General features: G+C 41.0%; 2 protein-coding genes and 1 non-coding gene across 3 annotated transcripts; 2 read left to right on the top strand and 1 right to left on the bottom strand.

Moving 5' to 3' along the window:
* Positions 1–2,321: 2,321 nt before the first annotated feature.
* Positions 2,322–3,670, top strand: BDB00DRAFT_788347 (uncharacterized protein; the record flags this gene model as incomplete). The annotated part of the gene is made up of 5 exons (XM_053120795.1): positions 2,322–2,417; positions 2,661–2,831; positions 3,197–3,213; positions 3,523–3,541; positions 3,656–3,670. The coding sequence occupies 5 exons, from the start codon at positions 2,322–2,324 to the stop codon at positions 3,668–3,670; spliced, it is 318 nt and encodes a 105-aa protein (XP_052979268.1).
* Positions 3,671–6,749: 3,079 nt separating this feature from the next.
* On the bottom strand, positions 6,750–6,822 carry BDB00DRAFT_t59. Its single transcript has one exon. It is a non-coding gene; the product is annotated as a tRNA-Lys (tRNA).
* Positions 6,823–20,328: 13,506 nt separating this feature from the next.
* BDB00DRAFT_825675 (uncharacterized protein) lies at positions 20,329–20,986 on the top strand. The gene is made up of 3 exons (XM_053123680.1): positions 20,329–20,409; positions 20,487–20,826; positions 20,886–20,986. Exons 1-2 carry the CDS (start codon positions 20,380–20,382, stop codon positions 20,751–20,753), a joined length of 297 nt encoding a protein of 98 aa, XP_052979267.1. The 5' UTR covers positions 20,329–20,379; the 3' UTR covers positions 20,754–20,826; positions 20,886–20,986.
* The last annotated feature ends 4,013 nt before the right edge of the window (positions 20,987–24,999 follow it).

Here is a 24,999-nt window from a genome sequence, read left to right as displayed (position 1 = left end):
TTTATGCCTTTCTTTCTGTTTCTTTCTCTTCCTTTTCTCTTCCTTCCTGGCTGCTACGATACACTATTCTCTCAAGGACCTAGTACCATAGGTTTGTAAGGCACTCTTTGCTTTTATCGCTCTTCAACTACCCTGGAGTCTCTGCAGCTTTTATTAAGGATATTTTATTTCGTGTGCATATGTAGCTCATGAAACGACCGGTTTTCCTATCCAATATCATAGGCATGATCCATACGAGTTGAAGCTTGTAAGTACTCCCTTTGTAATGTTTACATACTTTCTTTCTATAGTTCTTCTTTCACTAAAAGCCTTCTTTCCTCATTCATAGCTTGTTTGTACTTTGCATGGTCTTCCAACCTGGATATCCACGTAGATCCCCATTTGCACTGCTGCATGCATGTTGCCCACTGTCTGATCGCTGTTGGCACCGTCTAAGCCGAACTTTTCAGGTACGGTAAAGCTACCCATATTTTTGCTTCTGTCTAGCTGCAGCACAGGTTACCTTCGTTCTTCTTGAGTGGGTCACAGACTCATTAACACATACAGTATGCTTCACCCTTTTGCCTTTGCCCCATCACCATCTAGAGATTTTATGCACCACATTCACACAAATATACATAGAAGACTCCTTTCATGCTTCGCATTTATTTTTACCGCCCCTTTAATGCTTTTTATTGCTCTGTAAATGTTTTTCAGAACTTTAATAATGGAATAAATAAATTGGTTGCTTATGACCATACTATAATAATCATCACTGCTATACAGTAATCAAGATGTGCTGCGATTATTTCATCCGTTTAGTATATGCCCAAAATCGATTGCGCTAAAATATGCTATGCACCCCTCTATATGCACGATGGAGTACCTAGTCCGTATGTAAAGCAATTGGGGGATCTCTTTCTACGCATATGCACTACCCATTATCAAAATTGGAAACCAGCTATAAAGCTGTTAAAGACAGCTGAATATGTGATAAAAAAGCGGCCTTTTGCAGGAACTATAAAGCGGTTATAAAATAGCTTTATATTTGGATGACAAGCAGTATATTCAGCTTATATTCAGCTGTTTTTTGCCCCTTTATATTACCCCTCCTGCCCAGTGTTAATTAATTAAAGTTCTAAGAAATCAAGATTTGTTGAACATTTAATTATTAATGAGTAACTCCCATAAAGGAAACAAAGAACAGTTACATAAAGATGAAAAAGTAATCAAAAAGCAGCAGTTAGGAGGGAGAAAGAACAAGAAATACTTACTTTAGAAGGGACCATACGACTATTAATTGTAGAAGAGAAATAGAAAGAGAGAGGGAAAAGAGGAACAACCACAAAAGTACTTTATATACTTGCTATTCGTGCTTAACACAATCTGATCAAATATGCACACCATGACCATGCACACTACTAGGATATAGAAATAATACTTAACGTCGACCCAGTCCTACTTTTATGCTTGCTTCTTACCACTCCCCCTTGATCTGTCTAAAACGTAAAGCCTAAAAGATCAAAGCCATATACAATGAGACTTTTCTGATATTGACTTGCCTGTATCCTTGATATTAGATGTCTTCTATTAACAACAACACCACTAACACCACCAGTGCAATTGCTCAGTGATGCCAGTAATATGCAGCAGCAATGGAGGTCGCCAACCTTCGTGATAACGTCGTGTAATTGCAAGACAAGTGTGCGGCATTAGAGCACCTGCAGCGGTCGCTGTTAAGAACCTGTTATGTTAAATTTAATAGTTTATTTCACAGCCAGACCTTGCAGCGGTTGCTGTTAACGTCCTGTTAAATTTAACAGCCCGAACAAACAAAAACTGTTAAATTTAACAGTTTCTTGAATCGAGAAAAAGGACTTGAAAAATAAAGCTATATCTCACTTCATTCTTTGTTTGTAATCTTCAAATTGAACAACGCTACTTCTAACGCCACTCGCCTGTCTGACGTTTCTGCCGCTGCCCCCTGCTCAGGAGAAAGGGTAAAGCTTTCATTAAAACCAACGCCGTGTGAAGTTAACAGCTTCGTAACAGTAACTGCTGCACGAAATGCCCTGTTAAGCTGTTACGTACTGTTAAGCGGGCTGTTAAACTCTGAAATTTAACAGTTTCGTAACAGCGACTGCTGCAGGTGCTCTTAGAAGTCAAAAATCTGGTAACACGCCGTCAACTGCACGTTATTACAGCCATGCTTGGGGCACAGCAGCCTGTTGTTGCATCGACGACACCTCATATGCCCAAGAGCGAGGTGGAAAAAGTGCTTGTAGGTCTATTGATATTCTTGTAATACAATCCTTTGTAGCCATCACTTAATAGTAGTCAATATGTACCAGAGGGACATCCATCAACGCCATTGTGCGTTTCCCCTTCCCGCGGGATACAAGTATGACGAGACCTTCCGTTCTAGTCATAATGAACAGGTAACCATGACCATCATAGCATACTGCCTAGGTGCTCTGGACCAGAAGCAGTTACGAATGAAGGTCCACCGGTACTTCTGAGGCCAGAAGAAGGAGGGGAGCAGCAGCAATGACAGGCTTAAGCTCCAGAAGAAACGTTCTGGGCGTGTTTGGCGAGTCAGTACTTATTACTTTTATGCTGTAAAAATTCGTTAATTTTTTTGAATGAGTCACTTATACACATTGGTTGAGCAGATGCTGTAGGCTCAAAAAGTTGCGAACGCCACACATCAAGCGAGTTTGGGGATGCGATGGGTTAATGGCGAGCGTCTCCTGGTTCCCAAGTACATGTCGCCCGAAATTTCTGATGACGAAATAGTAGGAGAGTCAAAGGTTTTGCATGTTGCTATCCCCAGCAACCGTAATCAACAATTAGTAAGATTTTCAAACTTATGTTGGGGCAAGTGGGTTTTTAAAAGAATGGAATTAAACGAATTATGATACTTTAAGGTTGTTGAATATTTAGGTGAGCTGGATACGCTTATTGCGTTGTTGAAGAAGAGAAAAGCTAGAGCTGATTTGGTGCCACGCTGACAAGCTGTCGACGAATCGGTAGTCATCAGCAGCAAAACGATGGATACATTGCCCGACTAGGCCAAATAAATTTCTCTCCTTTTTTTCACCATTCTGCAACAGACTTTGGCTCCCCATCTTCTTTTCTTTTTTCTGTATATTTCTTATTTTATTTACACGGCTACTCTACGTGCCGATGGAATCACAACAATCTTTGACGTTTCTAGGTTTTGTTGGGAACAGAGTAAGTATAAAGTGAATAATGGTAATTGTATCAGAAAGAGAAAAATAGAAATGAAATGGGGGAGAGATAAACAAATGGGTTGTTACAACAAGATATTACCGGGAAAAGGTAATGAAAACTAGCAGATACTATTTAAACGTTTCTAGAAACAATGGAACGAAATATGCACTTTTCCACATGCGAGTTCGTGCATAAGACCTGAGATCTTCAACACCTTCTATCTGCATTAGATCCTATTCATTTAGATTTTTGCTCCTTCTACAATACCTTCTATTAGATCTTCAGCTATAGATAAAATGGCTGTTTCAGATGTAAGGATCATTTGAATGTAAGTCATATATGTAAGGCGCAATGTTTCGATGTTGGAGTCTTGGTCTTATTATGAAGTAGGAAGACTGTACTTACCCTCACTACTATTTCTACTTAATATGTCAGATGATAGTCTTTCTACATTTGAGAAGCATATGGTACTCGAAAGTACAGTGAGCAAGTTTCCTAAGAACCTCCAACTTCCTATAGAGCTGAACGGTCTTCAGATTAACAAATAACTCACTGTAACCAGGCTTAAGAAAACTCGTACCCGTAAGCAGATAGTTGTCAAAATTTGTCCCAGCTAGTTATGATCTACGTGGAACCAGGTTTAGAAAAACTCGTGCGCGTTAGCAGATAGCTGTCAAAATTTGCACCAGCTAGTTATAATTTACATAGAACCAGGATAGAAAAAACGCGTATGCGTAAGCAGACAACTGTCACAATCTGTCCCCGCTACTTATGATTTATGTGGAAACAGATTAAAAAAACTCGTACGTGTAAAAGAGCGCTGCCTAGAGTTCTTTTATAAGTAATTGTTACCTATGTGGACTCGGTAGAAAACTCCTCCACACAAACAAATTAAATACTTGATTGATTAGGATCCTGATATCGAGCTTAGTGTGCCATCCAATATTGGGAAAAGGCCAAGAACTTAAAGAAAAGAAGGAATGCAAAACTTATATATGCCATCACTGTATAGTGGCAGAACAGAATCCTGTAAGATCTCGAAAAGAATAGTATAATTAAATCCATTGTGCCAATTAAATGAGTAGTTTTACATCAAGAAGTATGACAATAGCTAGTTATTTTGATAAGGCCATCTAAAAAAAGGGAAGACTGATGGGTAGACAAAATCTCGTATGCATATGCTGTTCAGTTCCTTTGGCAAAAACCTCATACGTGTAAGACGGCAATTGGATTGGCTATATGAGGTTTCACAGCACAGCTACCTTAAAAACCCGCTTAGAAAAACTCTTACGCATAAGAAAAAAAACTCGTATTTATAGCACTTCTCATTTTCATTATCACATAAAGACGTTTATATCTTTTATAAAGTTGCCAATGCTTTGTCCGCGCCCTTTTTCTCCTCTCCTCTACTCCTCTGATGTCTCTATTTTTCTTATTGTGAGATAAAACGCTAATACAATATTCACATATCTTTTGGTGAACCGTTTCTTTATAGCAGACTTGTTCTCCACACACTTCTTCAAAGTAATATGCGTTGAGAGTTTTAAGCATTCAAAGAACAATCTACATTAAGATTTCCGTCTACTAATTTTGAAATCACCTCTGCCTTTCAAGGCTATCCAATTCGATATCCAACATCCGATCCAATATCCAAACATCCGATCTGTATCCGTTAGCTATCCGTAACTGCCTTGAACGGTTTAGATACGGATACAACCATTATCTGATCTATGAAGAACACTATATTTATCATTGGAGACAGTAAAAAACCATTTATAAGGGAATTAATCCTTAGTAGTTGCTTAAAAAAGGTTTAATTAATTACAGGTATATTATTGTTTAAAGATATATATAAAAAAATAAAAAATTAGATTATAATTTTTTTAAACATTTAAGATTTTTTTTAACTTTTTTATATTTTGTATAAATCTTTTAAACTATTTAAAATGTAATATCCCTGAATGTTTAATTCAACACTTATGGTGGCGGAACAATAGTGAGTAAGTCCATTCTCTAGCTGAGGAATACCTGGATGAAGGCTAGCTTGACAGTGAAATCCTTAACTAAAATTAATTTACTGTTTACAGTAATATTAATTGTTATTGATTAATACTCTAAGTGTGTTTGCAGCTGTTGATTTGCCATGGCGGTTATTAATAATAAGAAAAAAAAATCTTTAGTTGTTGCTTCTTTCCCTCCCTACTGCTGCTATTGGACCCTACTCTTTCCACCTGCCTCAGCTACCACCCTTCAATTTAGAACTCAACTAGGGTGAAATAAGGGGATGCTTTTCTCTTGCTGCCTTACATAGGATCCTAAGATTTAGTGGTTTTTTTTCTGTTTCTAAATATAGTTTTTTTAATAAAAGCAGGTAGTCCTAAGCAGTATATAAGAAGGGGAGAGGGATTGGAAGAATATATATTTTCTTCTGGGCAAAGCGTAAAGATATACAAACCCATTCAATCTCCAAATTTGCTTCATGTCTAGCCTTAAATTAGTTCCATTTGATCTAGTCGCTTATCAGGAAAGTGTTAACTAAGTAAAACTACTATAGTATTTTCATGCTGCAAAAAAAAAAACAACTAGGCCTGCAAACAAGTTAGGCTCAAGGGCGTAAAACTATACTGCAAATCTGATTGGGTGGCCCACAAATGGGTCAGCCCAGTGAGTGATAATTCAACTCACCTGGGCACTGTCGCAGCATGTTTCTCGACCTGATACATGAACTAATGAGATTCATGGACCAATCGTATATATTGTCTAGGTTCCTCTTTTATTTTTTGTGCTTACAAGAAGTTACCGTACCAATCACGATAATACTTCTCTAAAACATTCAAAGTACTAATCGCCTTTACTCCTTCCACGATTATTTATTAACCTTCATCAGATTTGTAATCATATTAGTAATGTTGATATTGTATATTTTATTGGTTCCTATAAGTTGATCAAAAGGTATAAATACCTTGGATCAACAAATCACAATAGAAGGCATCTAGCTACTATCAGATTATCTCTATGGTTACCTATCAGTATTACTCTTTGTGGTCTTCCCTTCTTTGTGGTTCTCTCTGTGTGGTCTACTCCTGTAGTTTTCTATCTATATAAATTACGACAGTGTCGTAGTAAAAATGACTGCCCTTTAATTATTCTATTTTGGCGACGCAACACTTTTGCCAGGCAGCAAACAATTACAACAGAATTCTGCCACCCTAAAATACGTTGACAACATACAAACGAATACACAAACAATAAGTAGAAGGCGGCATTCGACAACATCGTAATTGTAGTGTATTATATGGTTGTATCATATGGCAAGCACTGAGGCACTTTATTAGAGAAAAAGATTATAATTAGCCATGCGATCATAAGCAATAAAAAGGGATCTTTTAACAACCCTCTATTCTCTGATTACCCCTTGCTCCTATCCTTTCCCATTGGCTACGGATCCACCTGCCAAAAGGCGACTCAACAACAGCGCAAAGGTGTTGGAGAAATCTAGTAGTAAAAAAAGTATTCTCTACCAATTTAGAGGTACAAGCCCAACGGGGGGATCGAACCCCCAACCTTGAGATTAAGAGTCTCACGCTCTGCCAATTGAGCTAGCCAGGCACTGTGTGTATAAAGGTGGCAGAAGAAAGTTTCGTGGCAATATTATAAGATCCTTCATGGAGTTAAAACCAATTTCAGAGTGCTTTTAGTGTACTCTGAAATTTTTCTTTCAATGTGCTTTCAGTGTGCTTTCAGTGAGAATTTACTTCAGAGCACTTTCAGTGTGCTTTCAGAGCTGTGATGCAGCAAATGGATAAAATTGGCTCCCCTACTAAATCCTTCTCCCCCAAAACCATCTGGGATGACCCCTTTTTTACACCACCTGGACTGCTGTGCTTCTTCCACTCTGAGACTTTTACTGCCACTATACTTGTCTCCTCCACTTTGCTTTTTTCTCCTTTTTTATTTTTTATTTTTTACCAATTACTAAATAAATTCTTCAACATTTTTATTTATTTGACCATCTATAAGTTTCTTGATTCGCCATCGCATTAGATTCCTTCAAAATGCTTTTTAAATCTGAAGCGATTTCTATAATTCAAAACTTGTTTTTTATTTTATTCTTTATTACAACTATAGCAGTGTCAAGCCAAAAAAGAAAAAGACCTGACCTAAGGTATTTTACTTTTAAGAGTAGATTACTTTTATTTTACATGGTAAATATGTAAGAGCACAGCTATTGTCTATTTGAATAGGGGTAACAACAACGCTGGAATGGAGCCTCCCCAAAGGAACGACACACTGCCACGTATACAGTTCGATTTCTAAATGGTAGATGTCTATGCCTAGCATCCTAAACAACTCAAAGACTTGCATATTTGGTCGCAGGTACTCAACAAAAGCAAAAACGAACTGGCAGAAATTACCGTCAGTGGAATTGCATAGGTTGTGGACAAAGAAACATAAAATACGCCTAGGACGAATGATCGCTTCAGTATGAAACTGAGTACTTGGGCAAACGACTCAGACATAAGTGCTGGTGTTAATGTAGCGAGACATTTCAGAAATGAATGTTTGGCCCAGGAGATCGACTTTTACAAATTTGTAGAGGTGATCGCTGACCTGATTACCACTAGTGCTGGCGAGTGACACAAAATTCATGTCTGGAAACATCGATTGGTAATACTCGACAAGACAGTGGTAGTAGCGCATATCCATGTATACCTTTTTGCCGTCTTGAGGGGAAGATATGATAGTGCAGCGGCTCCCAACCAACTACACTACTCCCGCGGTGTAGTCGAAATCCGATTGATCCAAAAACGGCTGACAATCGTAATGCTCTTGCATAGCTTCTGATTGTGGCAGCAACAGCTCAGCAATCTGTCTGGCAATCGTGCTGTTGCCGCACCGCTCGACCACGACTCGTCGGACCATATCATCAGCAACACGACACTCAAGAACTTCTTCATGTACGTAAGCTCGAAACGGTCTTTTTGGTTGGTGTGCTGGTTCTTGATGATCTTGTTGAACCGCTCAAAGCTGAATACCCACATGTTATAGCAGCTGCCAAAATTGAGTACCATGTCGCGAAGGTGAACATGCAAGTGCATATTTGGCGTGACTTGATCTCTAGAGTACAATCTTGAAAAGTCGCGGCCAAATTTGAGCAGCAGTTGGTGGGCTTCCTCGTTTTCGGCGATGGTGATGGATGGCTTACACAGGAGACGTGCTGCTGCGACAAAGAGCAACCAGTGTGCATCTTTTCTCCAAGCAATCTTCCCTTCAACAACGACGGCGAGAGTGCAACAGTCCACGACCTCCATTCATCCGACGTCATTCCAGCAAATCCAGTCGTAATACAGCCGCGAGCGATGCTGTATGATGGGGGCACCACCATCTTTTCGAGGCAACTCTCCATATCGATCAAATGCTCCTTGGTCAAGGTTCCGTCATCTTTCCATATGGTGGCCATGCGCTCGGCTGTCCCACAGAACATGTTGTGCATACAGTTGACTATTGTCTGCGAAATAGGATCAAAGTATAGAAGACGATGCAACTCGGACCAGTGTGTTCCATTTGACTTCTCCAACTGTGTCCTTTCGGTAGCCGTTTTTGCTGCCTTCCAAGCTTTTGCGTCTACAAGTTCTTTGCCTTTGTCCGTAATCTCTAAGGAAAGTCAAAGTTGGAGTAATTGCGCAGCCTTGGATTCTCTGCTTGCGATGGCCAGGAAATGTCGCAATGGTTACATCCGTAGAATGAGTTTGGACCTGTAAAGCCAGAAACCTTTCTTGAAGCCGGTATGTCCGATGCTACGAACAATAGAGCTGCTCGCACTTTGACCAAGGAGCCGTCATCAATAACCATATCTTTGCCATGATATAATTGTAACAATCGTCGACCATTGGACGCAAGAAATTATTGATTTGCTCTATCAATACAAAAAAAAGAAAGGAAATCAGAATCACACATGTGAGACTCCAGAATCAACGAGCAAAAAGATAAGCAACAGTATAATCGAAATGGTACCTTTGGAGCTTTCGTGGGGTCCTGGTGCTATACCAACTAATATGACATTTGATGACTTGAATCGTTCAGATCTTGGCAGGTTATTGATTGTCATATACAGGGCACCACAGAATACGAAGTCTGCTTATCGAATGACTGGAACCAATCGACATTGAGCGTCAGCATAAGTGAGTGTTGATCTCCGACATGTCCAACGAATGATACAGGGTTTTCTGCCGTGGATTCTGGCGCCATTATCGACCACCATTTGCGACCATCGTATACATCATCAAAAAATTTGGTCGTGGGGTTCGCTTCCACCAGTGCTGGCGTTTTTCGCTGAATCCTGGTCTACGCATCATAATTGCAAGCTTGCTGACACAGGATGATACGCATACACTTTGGGAGGTACAAGGTTTCTGTTTCTCAAATAAACAAGTTCATGCTGCATGGGGCTCGGTGTGCTGTCATTGGATGGTGTGGGAACTTCTGGAACGAGCATTTCAAGTTGGTAGGTATATGTTCATTGGGATAGAGGCAGTGGCAGCTGGGACATATAACGATTGCTTGACCGCAATCCAAGAGCTCGTTAAGACCAGATAAGCGGCGTACAGTAGCCATTGACCGTGGGATACTGATTGGAATGTAGAGACCCGCAAAAACGACAGATAGAAAATGGAGGAGCAGCTCACCACCAGCCCTGCTCAAATAGCGATCTTGGAAACAAGGCCAGGAAAAGGTAAAACATGATAAAGAAGTCGGATGGTCGTGTAATATCTGTGTAGAACATAGTGTATGAGATACTAATAATTTGAATTTCGTGCTACTATCTTTAGTTTATACAAGAACATAAATTTACCATCGGTGTTTTCGTCCTCTTCTCCCTCAATAGTAATGTCGAATGTCAAAACTGATGGTGGCGGTTGCAGCAAGTCAATCGTGCTTGTAGCTTGGCCAATGCTCTCACTCAAGCTTGAATCGAGCTCCATTGGTGTAGCTAACGGGTCAAATGGCAATAACGTTAATGGTCTGATCGTTGATACTAGCACCGAACAACCCAAGACGTTCCCACTCTGAAGACAAATGACAACTTGCAACTCTCGTCGGTGCTTGGCTGATCCGAATAGAGTAGCTGGAGGCTTGAACGACCTTCGCGCCATGCAGAAACTAGAAGGATGTCTATTTATGTATCAGGAACCATACAACAATATGTACACAACAATATATGCAGCAATATATATACGACAACATACACTTGGCTATACCGTGGTCGTGACAATGGCGACGTTCTGTTCGTGCTGACACAAGCTTACAGTGCGAGTCGTTTGATACAAAGCAACTGTTGCAATGGCACAGTACGGCTCTGTTTAGATCCAGTGTAAGGGATGGAAGCGTGGGGGAAGTTGACATAATGAAGGTATTTGAAAAAAAATGGTTATATGATTCAAAAACTTATTTTATCCAGCTTATATATAGTCGAAGCAGAAAACTTATGCAGAAAGTACTTGGAAGCTATTATTGCTTTGGACTTTGGACGGATGAGGATGCTATATTAATTGTTGGAAATGCACAGCAATGCCGGTGTGGATGTGTAGTCGTTTTTGGTAAATGCTACTATGCAGGTAGAGTAAACACCGCTGTTTCTGAAGTGCGTTTAATTTTTCACGGCCATCTTCATGTAGAACAGTAAGTTACAGATGAATTTTTTGCAGGTACAATTATCTTACACATCAACCAGAGGGTAGCAACATTTTTTTCGTGAAAGAATGAAATAAAAAACAGCTGCTCACAACTGGATTGATAGTGTTTTTTTTTATAATGTGATGGCGCGAATCGATAGAAAAACCAGGATGTGCATATTCCACGTCCCATTGTGTAATGGTAGCTGCATGACGCTTACAGCAGCGAACGAAAAGAAAAGGAAATGCACATGCACGAACAAGGCTTTGACCTAGTTGATATATATTACAGCGGGCAGCATCTGGATTTGGTAACTATGTCTATGCATGTTTTTTTTCTTCCGCACAATGAGATATGTATACTTTTGCCTTCAATACGACGGATGATAAATGATGGGTAATATACAGCGGACAGCATCTCGATTTGGTATTGTTTCTTTGCTTGTTTTATCGTTGTCCCTACACTAACATATCCCATCTTTCTTATGCATGACTTTAGCTTTAGTAATAGATAGCGTACAGCGGGCAGCATCTCTTTTTGGTATATATAATCTTCTCTCTTTCCTCCAAGCATCTATGTATTCTGTCATGTACTACGCACTCATGGATGTTATACAACAGACATGCCCCGAATCTGACAATGCTGTCTCACTTACTTCAAAGCAAAACTATATCTGCATCACATAGCTAAGAAAGAGAAACAACAAATACCATCCTCGCGCGATTAGATGCATCCCTGTCTATAATATATGTCTACTTTTCCTGAGACTTGTTTACAGATTTTACACATCAAGGCATATTATGCAAAAGTGTTCCGGATGGCCTCTACCGAATAGCTCATTCAGAGAACGGACATCTCAACTTATTTGGCCAAGACTTTTATCTAGTAGAGAGCTCGGTAACTTGGTGTCTGAATCATCCATTTCAACTAAAGTATAAATAGATGGGCCATTCTCTAGCATTGATAGGCATCATAGCAATCTATATCGTCACTACTTTCTCTACTACCATGTTCCCAGCAGGTCAATTCCACCAACAAAGCTTTTCTCCAGTCAATAACGATGAAATCCAGTCATTACGCCAGCAAGTAGGACAGCTAGAACAGAGAGTTGCGGCATATGTCGAGAGCCACAATACAATCAGAGCTGGAAGTGATATCAAGAGCAATAGCAGTAGTAGTATGATGGTACGTATTTGTAGAAGCTTTACAAATCGACAGTTATTTTGCATGGGCTATTATAAACATCTCATCAATTATGATATATAGAGTCTTCTGCAAGAAGCCTATTCCTCTGTATCCAGACACCAAGGTCTCGCGTGGGATTACAGCCTACGCATCAATGATGAACCAAACTGTACCATCATAAATCAAGTTCTTAGGACAGTGACGGAGAGTCGAGATTACCAGCTTTTTAACTGGAGCACCCAGGCTATGAAGAGGGCGCTCAGGGTTTCTTTTTACAACCAGAAAAATTGGGAAACACAACCGGACCACATAAAAGAAGCTCGCCGACAAAAAAGCAAGAAACGAGCTGCGCGTGCAAGTGTAAGTTTATTTTCAACTTCTCTTTACAGCATGGATTCGCAATAACATACAATATATATTCGGTTGACAGTTGGCGAACAAGCGTAAGAGAACGTACAACGCAAACAAGACCCATCCAGCACTGTCCTTGTATCAAGATCCCCGAGACATCTTTGTTGCAGCATGCATGTCCGATATTGAGGATAGTTAAGTGATCTCTCGTCCAGCTTAGAGATCCGATAATGTAAGGACTAGCATGAGATCACTCGTACTCTATTCATCTTGATATATCCAGCATAGTCTAAATCAGCTTTATAGGCAACAGAGATAGACAAAATCCGCGAACCTGGCCACACATCCTCCCATGAACGACCTACAATAGAACTTAACGATCGAACATTAGATGAAAAAGTTCGTCATGGCCTTGCGCTCTGGACATATAAGAATTGAATAAAGCAGTTTTTTTTTGTATGAAAGACGTGTTTCTTCAAAAGCTTCTTCTACGTGTATCTTTTTGCCGCTCTTTTTATTTATTTAGTATTCCGCTCTGCTCAATTCAATTTCGTCACCTTTTTCTCTTCTACCCACTTTTTTTTACGTTTGCTGTGCATCTCAAACTTGTACTTTGAGCTTTTTTACTTGAACGGCCTCATCAGATTGTCACATCTTCGTGCTGAATGTGTCTTCCTTAAAGTCCTTCATACTAACACCGTCGCCTGAGCACCATCACTTGAGCAACTTCACTTCCTTTCACTTCTGCCAATGAGATTGAGTTCACTTCACCAGCTATTCCTTCAACCTCTTTCATGTTACTAACCAGCTCGCTATAACCTCATCTATCTCATCCCTCCTTAGGCTACAGTGGTCCATGAAAACGAGACAAGATGATGTACTATAAGGTAAGTTTAAGGGTGGGGGTTATAACAGCGTGGAGCAATAGAGTATAGGACGTATTTTAATGGTTATACTTTTTCTCTTTTTTTTTATTAGGAAATCTCTATGTACATCGCTGTAACAAGAATCCCTTGGTACTGCTGCTTTTTGAATACCACCAGCATGTGTAGTTTATTGAATAGTTTCTATATGGCTTTTCTTTTGTATTTTTTTCCCCTACTATTTTTTGTATACTATTATTCCATCCTTTTTTTTACTACCTGTGCTGACGCGTCACCGTCAGTGCCGTGTGGTCTAATAAAGCACTATCATTGGCTATATGCACGTATGAGCAATATACTATATGCATGTGTGAGCAATTTTGAGCAAATGAAAAGGGGTGTATGAGTGGCTTTTGAGCAAATAGAATTGGATAAAGGGAATGGAAGTTTGTTTCTCCCAACGAATCATTAGCAAGCCTTAATGCACAGGAAGCCACGAACTCGCCAATGTTACTGTGCTGCTTAAACATCTCCCCAACCAGTAAGAAGCTATGAATGGCATGCAGGAGACGTGTATCACCTGTAAACAAAACGGTCATTCAGTGTACTCTGAAAGTACTCTGAAAGCCATCATGAAAGCACTCTGAAAGCACTCTGAAAGTACCGCTTTCAGTGTGCTTTCAGTGCCTCTGACATCGCTTGCCAACTCCAGTGGTCACGGTGGGAAAAGTGGTGTATAAGATGGTATTAGTATATCTTATACCATTGGTATAAGAATAGTATAAGACCAGTATAAGAGCGATATTGGTATAAGACTAGTACAAGAATAGTATAAGATTTGAAGCTAGGTTGGTCCCCTAATTTTTATCCCCTAAAAATAAATAAAAAAAAGTTACAGCCTCTTCTCCATCTTGTGAGGAGTAGCCCCCTTCTTACAATTCCCTTATGGGCTCCACATTAAGGCGCCCCTACCCCCCAATTTTTTTCAAAGGCCGCATACAAGGCCACCAGGAACGGCTATTTGCACCACCCCACCTGCACCACCCCTCGGGTAGTGACTAGCTTTTTGGAGGTGAAATGGCATGGTGGGTGGTGAGAAACGATGAAGGGTGGTGAGAGATGAATGTGAAACAAGACTATGGCGTATTGTTTATTTAATGCATAAATATGTGTAGCAGTACCACCACGTTTTTCAATTGCATCCATAACTATAAGAAACATAGTGATCATACAAACATTACGAGTTTGCTGCATAAATGTCTATTTTTTTAAAAAAAAAGGAGCACTAGTGAGAAAAAAAACGCGACTAAATACACTATCTGTCAAAATAATGTAATTCATCAGTAGTAGTTTACAGTCATTGCAGTATTAAGCACTATCGTTGATGAGAACGTTTGCTAAAGACTATGACACACTAACCAGGATGTTGCTACCGAAAGAATCAGAGAGGCTTGAGTTGAGAACTAAAGATGTGATCCTTTTTATAATTTTGTGTGACAAGGAAAAGAAAACGCGTCCTTCCTTTTCCATTCAGCAAGCATGTCGACATTACAGACGAGATCACCAAACATCCCTGAGGAAATCAACCAAACGTACGAATCGTACGACATTGCAATTACATCCTTGCAATCTTGGGCGTTGAAAAACAAGTTCCAGCTTTCAGTAATCAGAGCTGATAAAAAAGGCCCCAAGCGAAGGTGCCAACTTGGCTGCAAGCACTTTGGTCAGCCCCATGACCAGGCACCGAAAGAGCAACAATTGCAGCAGCAACAAACAACAATTGTTATTGACGAGGAAGGTGGCATTCTGAGCAGCACCGAGAAAAAGAAGAAAGGACGTAGCAAGGATTCTCAACGGATTGGTTGCCCTTTTAATCTGATGCTACGACCATTAGACAGTAAGAGCCAGCAATGGCGTGTGGTGAGTATCTATGATGGCGGACACAATCACCATATGGCTTTGGAACCTAGTGCCTACCCACTGCACCGCCGTTTGAAAGGAGACGTTCTCCAGACAGTGCGTACCTTAATCCTCAACCATGCCACCAACAGAGTCATCACAGACTTCCTACGCAGCAAAGGCCATTCTGGTACCACCGCAAAGGATATTTCAAACATTCGTCAAACAGTGTTCAACAACGACCCTGACGGTGCAATGTTCAACCTGATCGACCTTCTGCAAGAGAACGATTACCACGTCCGTTTTGACTCGAGACAAGAAGGGGAAAAGATTTTCCTCAATGCGTTGTTCTTTGCCCATGGCGATGCTATAAAGGTTGCAAACCAATTCCCGGAGGTGATCTCCATGGATGCCACCTACCAGACCAATCGCAACAAAATGCCATTTATAAATGTGATTGGTACCGGAAATGTTGGCGTGAAGGCGTTAAGAAGCTTTTGTGTAGCTGGAGGATGGGTCTCGAATGAGACCACAGGGTCGTATATGTGGTTTGCTCAACAGCTAAAGTCAGTTGTTTACTCGTCTTCGACAGCGGTTTATCCAAAAGTGTTCGTCACAGACAGTGAAGCGGCATTAATGACTGCGCTTGATTCCACTTTCCCTGAGTCTACGAAGATACTGTGTAAAATCCATTTGCATAGAAACTTCAAGACGAACCTTCGAAAGCTTTTTGACACTCAAGAACAATGGGACCAGGTAGAAAAGGCGCTCAACCTTTTGATGTCTAGCTCTTACAAGGACAAGTTCGATGATATGATGGAGAAGGTGTCCGATGTAAAACTAGAGCAAAAGGCGCTTACTATGTTTGAAAATGCAATACTGTGTTGTTCAGATCCTGAAAAGGCACGAAGCTACTTGAAAAGGTAGATGATTAGTGTACCTTTGAATGTTGTCCAAATCCTTGCGGGGCTTTATGATTGATCTAGCTCATATACTCTTTCTATAGTAAACTTGCCTTTAGGGAAAAATGGGTTGGCAGTGAGACCGGCCAACTGCGACACCTTGGAAATACCAGTACCAACCGGGCTGAAGGTGCTCACGCCGAAATCAAAAAGTACATCGATCCATCCAGCAGCCTTCATCTTTCTTTCACACATCTGAATATGTGGTATAAAGACAAGGTATATATACATACGTTTTGCTGAGAAATGTTCGCATCAATTCATATTGTTGCATACTTATATTTAAGTATCGGCACGTTTGGGGTTTGCGATAAGCAATACTGTGTAATTGATGATAGACGCTTTTGTAGAACACCAACTGGAATCAGCAGGTTGATAAGGAAGCATTGAGTGCTAATTCTCATCTTCCTGAGGCATATAAAACGCGACTTGAGCTCCTCAGTCGTAATATATCTCACTTTGCTTTTGAAGCCATCAAAGACCAGTTGAGATTTTCGAACGTGCTGAAGACGATGCATTGCAAGTGTGCCTTAAAGATCCATTACGGAATACCATGCTGTCATATGTATCCAGCTGACGGGCCCATTCCATTGTCGATTATCCCTCGGCGTTGGCACTTGTTCCCAGAAAAAACAGCATCGAATCTCAATGGTATGGCTATTGCAGAGTTTAAAACAATGGTGAGTATGTTCACCGACGATTTATGAGCCGGTTTTCTTTTCTTCTTTTTTGCAATAGACGAATTTGTCGATGTGCTCTCTGCACCTAACGTTATAGCAGTTGTGGACGACCACGAGAAGCCAACGATCGAAAAGCAAGTCGCCGCTGAGCTTGTCTGGATTGAAAACCTAGGATTCAATCTCCAAAACCAGCAGCAACTAGCAGATCTTTTGCATAAATTGAAGGCAATCAGTAATGATTCGTTCATTGATATGCATGAGCTGCAATCTCCACCTGTGCCAACAAAGAAAACAACAGCTCGCACTACTGCAAATAACGCCAGCAGCAGCAGCAGCAGCAACAGCAGTAATAACAACAAACGCTTGCCAATTACACTCGAAATCCAAGATGAGCAAAGCAAGAAAAAGGCCAAGACGCGCTTCGGAGCTGACGCAGCAGCCACATGGTATGTACCAATCATTCCAGTGTATAATATAAGCTGATTGTGGTGGGCCGTTAAAATAGGGAAGGAAAGGGCAAGGATCTGGCGGTGCCATTGGCTGGTGTCTTAAGCACCGATGTACCCAAGCAGCAAGTCGCCACTATTGTTAGTCCTCAGCCTGATGGTAATTGTGGTTTTCGTGTCTTGGCTTTAGCTTTGAAAAACGATGAGGATATGTGGCCATCCATCAAAGACGATATGTTTGTGTTTTTGCAGCAGAATCGCGCTATTTTCTTACATCTCTTTAGAGAAGATGAACTGACTTCAGTGGAGCATAAGTTATCCGATCGCTCCTCTCCTTGCAATACTGCTTCATATTTCAATCATTCTTGTGCAATTCTAGTTGCCAATGCGTTCTTAAAAGCCATTGCTTGGTATTCTGTTGAATTCTCAACTCAGTATGCAGTTGAGCAATTTTCATTTCTACCATGTCTCTTTTAGACCAGCTGCCCAAGTTGTGTACCCTTCTGTCCATCGCTCCCATAATCTCTTTTGTACCCGCCACAACTTCACCAACCATTCCTACTTAGTCGACCACAAAAATTAGACCTCTTCCCTTCTCTCTTACTTTAAAAACGTCAAACAACCAGCTCGCAAACAGAAATATTGCTACAAGATGTGTGATCGAATAACGTAAGCAAAAAGAAAATAGTGTCAAAGAAGTGTACTAGTTATCAATCAGACCATGAAAACATGATATATTATGTGAACACCCATATTACAATGGTTATGGTCTTGCTGTAATCGTACTATTGCAGCACTTTGATTTATAAGAAAATTGAAGATCACTTTAAAGAAAAACCGGTACTTTACTGATAGTTAACGAGTAGTTTAGTTACCTTGAACAATAACAGATAGACCCATTATAAAGATTTCATTGAAATATATGCCTCCTCTCACCACCCTTCATCGTTTCTCACCACCCACCATGCCATTTCACCTCCGAAAAGCTAGTCACTACCCGAGGGGTGGTGCAGGTGGGGTGGTGCAAATAGCCGTTCCCGGGGGCAGATCTATTTGCACCCCCCCTCGTGCACCCCCCCAGTCACTGCCCGGCCCGGATTTTTAGTTTGCACCCCCCCTCCCACCGAAACACCTTTATTAAGCAGAGAAGGAGTTGTGGAAAATCATTGCTATTTTTGACGAGTCTTTTTCATTCATAAAGCCCATACTATTATCATTCCATGCAATGACAGGAACATTCAAGGCACTCATCCAGCGATTCCTTCTAAGATTTCTTTTCAAAAAATACTCTAAAATAGGCCGTGTGTGGGCGAGTAGGTAATTCTTATGCAACGAGACTAATAGTCTTAGCAACGATTTCAACTGGGATGAACAAAAACTGAAACTTGTTTTGCTTTCTTTTGCTTATAATGTAGTTGACAAGACTTGAACAAATATGCAAGCGTTCAATGCTTTCACTGGAGCTGACAAAGAGACAATCGGAATTTACAACGTAAAGATGGTAGATTAACAAAAGAAACCTGATTTTCTATTTATTTCTTCATGCACTTTGGCTTCTTTGTCAGTATTACGGCAGTTCCCTTACAGACAAATCAGCATTGTGCTGGACGAAAAAAATATAACTAGAGTGGTGTGATTCGAAGGCGATTGGCCGTTGTGTGGGTGGGCTATATATGTCCGCTGGTGCAGTAACGGACTATGTGTTAAGGAGAGGAGTATCTGTGGTCGTCGTTTCTCATTTTTTCTTCTAATAGTCATCTTAAAACGACGAAGCAAATATCGATGATGAAATTGATGACTGCAACTGGTATTAAATGTCATTACACTCGAAACATTGTGTACACACTAAATACATTTGACGAACTATGCGAGTGTATCTCTGTTTTTCCCTTGGCTATTATCAGGACGGCAATATGAACTCCAACATTGAACAGACGCCATATGGATGGTCTGATATATTCAAGGAACTAAAGAGTCCAAGTAGGTGCTAAAGCGGTTGCTCCTTCTTTTGCATACACACATTGGCAGCTGACTATTCATGCTGATATAAAAAGGGATTGTAAACAAAAATTAGAAAAATAATAAAGGAAGTGGTAACATCAAACTATCCATACAATTGAATGGCCTAGTACTTTGCAGCCTCATGGGTTCACCTTTTCCTGGTCGATGTATCCATTGGTTCAAACATGTGTATATCGGATTAATTATATGAATATCAGAAAAAGAGAGGGGGAGAAAAGTAAAGGAAGAGAAGAGAGAGAAAAGAAAGAGCGGGCAAGAAGAGACATTGTGCTACTAAAATTGATAAGGTCCAGTTAGGTCAACTGGCTCAGAATCAGAGTGTTCTGCTTCAGATCCAGATGAAAGAGAATGAGCATCCAAATTTTCTGGAAGGGGAATATCCACATGGATCATGCTTTCAAATGCGTCTTGGAATAAGGGATACCATTGATCACCTCGGATTCTGGCACCACCATCTTTGCGGCCTTTACCTCGAGCATAAGGGTAGCAGGCAGGCCATTCAATCAATGCACCCGGCCTGAGCTGGATGAAAATTATATAGTTGTGAATGAGCTGCATGACGATTGGAGTTGTACGTATCGCTTGGGATGGGGTGCTTAGTAAGGGGCAAAATAACGAGGATTCAGTGCCAAAGAATGCTATAGGCGTATTGAACGCATCCGAGGCAAGCTGAGCACACTCTGGATAGTAAAACCAATGATGCGCATTTGGATCAAGGACACTTAGCATTCTTTCAGCGTCGAACCTCTCATAAATACTTTTTCCGCGATTTTTGATAAAGAACTCGCGCATTCCGGCCTTGATATCAATATATCGTTTTTCATCTCCAAGTAAATCAACAGCCAACGAGCGGAAACCACAATTTCCATCTGGCTTCGGATTGTGCACTAAATTCACAGCAGAGCGTGGAATTGCATCGCAGACCATGTCCAGATTTGGCACAATAGGTGGATCAGCAGACGGAAAAGGTGATGGTAAAGAAGCGGGCAAAAAGGATGACCAAAAAGGTGGCATTGTAAGTTGTTGTTGTTGCTGTTGCTGTTGCTGTTGCTGTGGTGGCGGTGGCGGTAGTGGTATGGTAGTGATGTCAGCTTTAACTTTATGCTTGCCCTCCCTTAGTAAACCTAGTCAGTACTGTATATCTAATAACAATAGAAGATCAATTACAGCAATGATTATACTGTTACTTACCAAATATCGGCTGCTTCGCGACCCACGTTTGTTTTGGCTTTCTTGTTGCTTTCGTTCTGTTGGTGTTCCAAAGCAATAAGATCGCGCTTTGAGCTGCGCTTAGGTTTGCCTTTCGTTGGTAGAGATTTTGGCTGCTCCAGTTGCTTGATGTCCATAAAAAGATCATCGCTGATGGCTTGCAAATGGCGTAGAAGAGTTAAGCGTTGCTTTTGGTCAGGAAATCGATGCAACATAGTGGTGATACGCGTGAGCTCAGCCTCGATTTGACTCTCCATGGTGGGAGCAGAATATGATTCCGAGATCGCTAGAATGTTGCTGCTACTGTGGAGTGTTTCTTCCTCTACATAAAGTTACTACAGCTTAGTATAGCGAGTAAGAGTGGTGTTAAACTATCTATACCTTCAGGAGCTGTTTTTTTAGGATGGAGATGCCAGCGTCTAGGGATAATGCTCAAAGGAATTTTTCCTTTAGACGGTATTATGTGACAGCAAGGAATTCCGTAATGAGCTTTGATTGCACATCGACAGTTGTCGGTTCTTAGCGGATTTGGATATACAAGCTCCTTGCGAATTGCATTGAATGCGAACTTCGATATGTGGCGCTGTAAATCTACCAGCCTTTCCTTTTGACTTGGCGGGATATGGGAGTTTACACCGAAATGTTCGCTATCCAATTGACGATCCCAACTTAGATTCTGCACAGGCAAATCAACACACAGCGAATACGATTAGCAATTAATGTGCGTAGAATAGGATTGTAGGTAAATATCAAACTACCATATATATATATATATATATATATATATAATATACGAATGTATTGTACCTTTAATCTGTAGAATTCATCGATTTGCTCAAAAGCAAGGTATAGGTTACCACTGGCGGACTGTATGGCCTTCTTCATATTGGCGTGCGTTCCTTCAACTCTGTTGGTGGTACTATTCCCAAGATGCTTGACATCTGCGAGGTACCGTCCGACCCATTTTTCTTTATTAGAAAGCTTACTGCAAGCGAAAGTATTACACATAAGTATAGTGTCCAAGCAAATGATCTCCGTTAAAAATCCAATATATAGTTACCTCTCGAGATATGCTTTCACTTCTTCCGGCTTTTTGGCTTTCATTGCAGCCTCATTGTACATGCCGATCGCCTTTTGCTCGAATTCCTCATCTGGAACCAGCCGCTTGTTCTGGAACTTATCATCATATTCATCAGCCATCAAGTAGTTGATGGCTTTCAGGAGCGCCTCAAAGTCCTCTTTAACTTCAAAAAGTTTCTGCAGCTTGACTTGAAAATTGTGTTATGTGGTTGGTGCAGAGCAATTTCTTCGAGTTGGGGAATACGTGATCCAAGGCTTTCATCAACGCGGATTCGCTGTCAGTTACAAAGACTTTCGGGGAGACTGGCTGCTCAGCTGGCCAAACAACTTGCTCAAGCTTTTTGACAAACCAGTCGTAGCTGTCATTCGTTTCTTCAGACACCTATCCGCCAGCAATACAGAACGTTTTCAAGTCTGGATAACCAACATTGCCTGTACCGACGACATTTACAAAGGGGAGCCGATGTCTGTTTGTCTTGTACGTGGCATCCATGATTATGGTTTCAGGGAATTGGCGAGCAAGTGAAATTGCAGAATGATGCGCAAAAAAAAGAGAGTGCAAGAACCGTTTTTCGCCATCTTGCTTCGATTCCCACTCAACGACGTAATCCTTGTCCTGTAGCTTGCTGATAAGCTTGAACATGGTATGGTCGGGATCGTTGTTGAATACCATCTGTCGCATATTCGTGATGTCCTTGGGGCTGACAACCGTTTTGTTAGCAGCAAGGTATGACACAATTGCAGTATTACTGGCGTGCCCTTTGATCATGCTAAGAACAATTTCGTGCTGCTTCCCATCGAGCTGACGAAGCATTGGATACGACGAGAGCTCCTTTGCAATCTCATGATTGTGTTCACCGTCGTAAAAAGAGACAACGTGCCATTGCTGGCTAGCCTTGCTCAATGGCCGCAGCTTGATCTCAAACTCGCATCCAATTCACTGGGAGTCTTTCTCGCGCCGTTTCTTGCTGTCCTTGCTGTTGGATCGAATGACATCACCTTTGTCGTTCGCCAATATGGTTTCTACTGTCGTAGTTTTGCCATCGTCATATACCTCTTGATTGGTAGGTTGTCTAAAGTGCTTGCAAACAAGACGGAGGACTCTTTTTTCTCCTGTACGCATACTTTTCAAGGTACACAGGGAAACCTTGCTCTTTTTCCCCCAGTCGACGCAAGCTTGCTTGGCAGAGTCAAAGTCGTCATAATGACCCGCAGTTCTTTAGGAATTGCACTTGTAGTTTTTGACATTGCGATGGAAATGAGTTGAGAGATTTAGAGAAGTATGCTTGTTTGTTTATGGGAAGTAAAAGAAGCAATTTTTAAGATACGCTCCAATTTCCATTGTCACTTCCTGAGTACTATGTAGTACCAAACATGATGCGAACGACACGATAATGTAGAGGTCAATGTGTCTATGGACTATGTATATACGGACTATGTATGTAGATAAATATACTGCTATTTGAAGGATTTTGCATTAATGCAGTCTCAGTTTCATATGCATTATGTAAGACGTGTCAAATCAAAAAGTTTATTTTCTTTTGTTTGTTTAATTATCCTCTTAGCCTCACTTTCTTTTCTACATCATTTTTCAGTTCCATCATTAGCATATTACTCGCATATTCTGTCCATGCATCTAGGACAGTTTTCTTTATACAAGCAAGTAGCAGTTGCCGGTGCTATATTTTATTGTGCATGTGTGTGTCTCCTTTCTGACAATTTACGTTGAAAAAGGCAAATGCATACATTTAGTTTATAGCTACTCATTTTATATTACTTGATACGATGCTAATGCTTCGTTCTTCAATCTTGTGTTGAATTGCTTCAATTCGATCTGTGATTGAGGAATGTGGATGAAGTGGTGTGCAAGAATTGGTTCGATGAAGGGGGGTGTACGAAATGGTTCGGTGGGAGGGGGGGGTGCAAACTAAAAATCCGGGCTGGGCAGTGACTGGGGGGGTGCACGAGGGAGGGTGCAAATAGATCTGCCCGTTCCCGGTGGCCCTGTCTGCGGCCTTTGAAAAAAATTGGGGGGTAGGGGCGCCTTAATGTGGAGCCTATAAGGGAATTGCCCTTCTTACTTTCAGTAGGATAAACTGGTCCCTCCGCTTCGCTTCCGGACAATGTGAGCCCCTCCGCTTCGCTGCGTGTCAGCATCTGTCCTCCAGGGACCAGTTTACTGGGGCTCTGCGCCAAACCCCAGGTGGGGGCAAAGCCCCCCTACCACCCCCCAAGTGTTTTTCAAACAATGCTGAAAATTTGTTCTCAAAGTATTCTGCTTAAAAGTGATGTCGAAAACAGTTGTGGAAATTGTTTTTATTGTTTGGTTAAAAAAAGGATGCCGTCACTGCTTTAAATAATGCCCAAAGTTAATACTTCATACATAGTAAGAATATTTATATGATTTTACTGTGTCAACGCTAATTACCTGAGGTAATGCATTCTGTACTCTCAGATGATTCATGCCCAACACATTGGCAACCCTTGCAAATAATGAGGTGGTCGTGCAATTCGATGTACACCTTGCAACTGAACAGATCGTGTTCAGTTTCTTCACAAAAGTTACACGTTAGAATTTTCAAAGGTGGAATTCTCTTGCTCTTGAAATGGGTCTTGGACATTTTGTTGAGATGGAAAACTTTGGACATTATGAAAGATGTGATGGTTACATGCTTAATCAAGCTCGCTCTACTTACTAAAGCAAAGACTGAAACCCAATTCATTGTTATGGTCTACAGATGCTTTTGCTAATATGACATTGATGATCATATTTGCGTCCCCCCAACCCCCCCTCTAAACGTAAACCCCAACCTAATTATATTGTATTTTAGAATCAAAAAACAGGGCGACAGATGATGCTTGATAATGGAATAGAAAGAAATAGATGGATAATAATAATAATGGAAATGACAGAAGAAAAAAGAAATCTATATTGTGATGATGGTGGTATGATAGTAGTGAGGATCGGTAGAGCAGCGTAAAGATTTACTCGTCGGCAACATTTGGTTGTGTGTGTGTGGGTGTTTGTGATTGCGGTTGCAGTTGTGGTTGTGGCGGTGTAGGAGGGTTTAAAAGCACCTCACAGTAGACGATGTTGGTGGTGGAAGCTGTGGCGGGGTCGGTGACACGTTTAAGGTCGATGGCAACACAGATATTGTTAGGGTTGGTAGCGCGGGAGAGTGCAATATACAATTGACCGTGGGTAAAGACAGGCTCGCAAAGACGGATGCTGACATGCTCGAGGGCTTGACCTTATGCTTTGTGGATGGTCATGGCAAATGCCGGGCGGACAGGGAATTGGCGGCGAAAAAGGATGAAGGATAGTCACCTTCTGTCGTGTACATATGGATGCGAGGAAGATAGTGAACTCGACCTGCATGCCCTTAGTCAATTCACTTAACAGCAATGGAGTGGT

The sequence above is a fragment of the Zychaea mexicana genome, assembly GCF_025766255.1.
Source record: "Zychaea mexicana strain RSA 1403 chromosome Unknown BDB00scaffold_41, whole genome shotgun sequence".
Lineage (NCBI taxonomy): Eukaryota > Fungi > Mucoromycota > Mucoromycetes > Mucorales > Lichtheimiaceae > Zychaea > Zychaea mexicana.
This window is presented reverse-complemented; position numbering and strand designations above follow the sequence as displayed.

What these genes read in the sequence shown, in the direction of transcription:
- BDB00DRAFT_825675 (XM_053123680.1), top strand. Translation starts at nt 20,380, where the DNA reads ATGTCAGCTTTAACTTTATGCTTGCCCTCC. An exon ending in TAACTTTATGCTTGCCCTCC is followed by an intron (nt 20,410 to 20,486) that starts CTTAGTAAACCT and finishes ACTGTTACTTAC; the next exon opens with CAAATATCGGCTGCTTCGCG.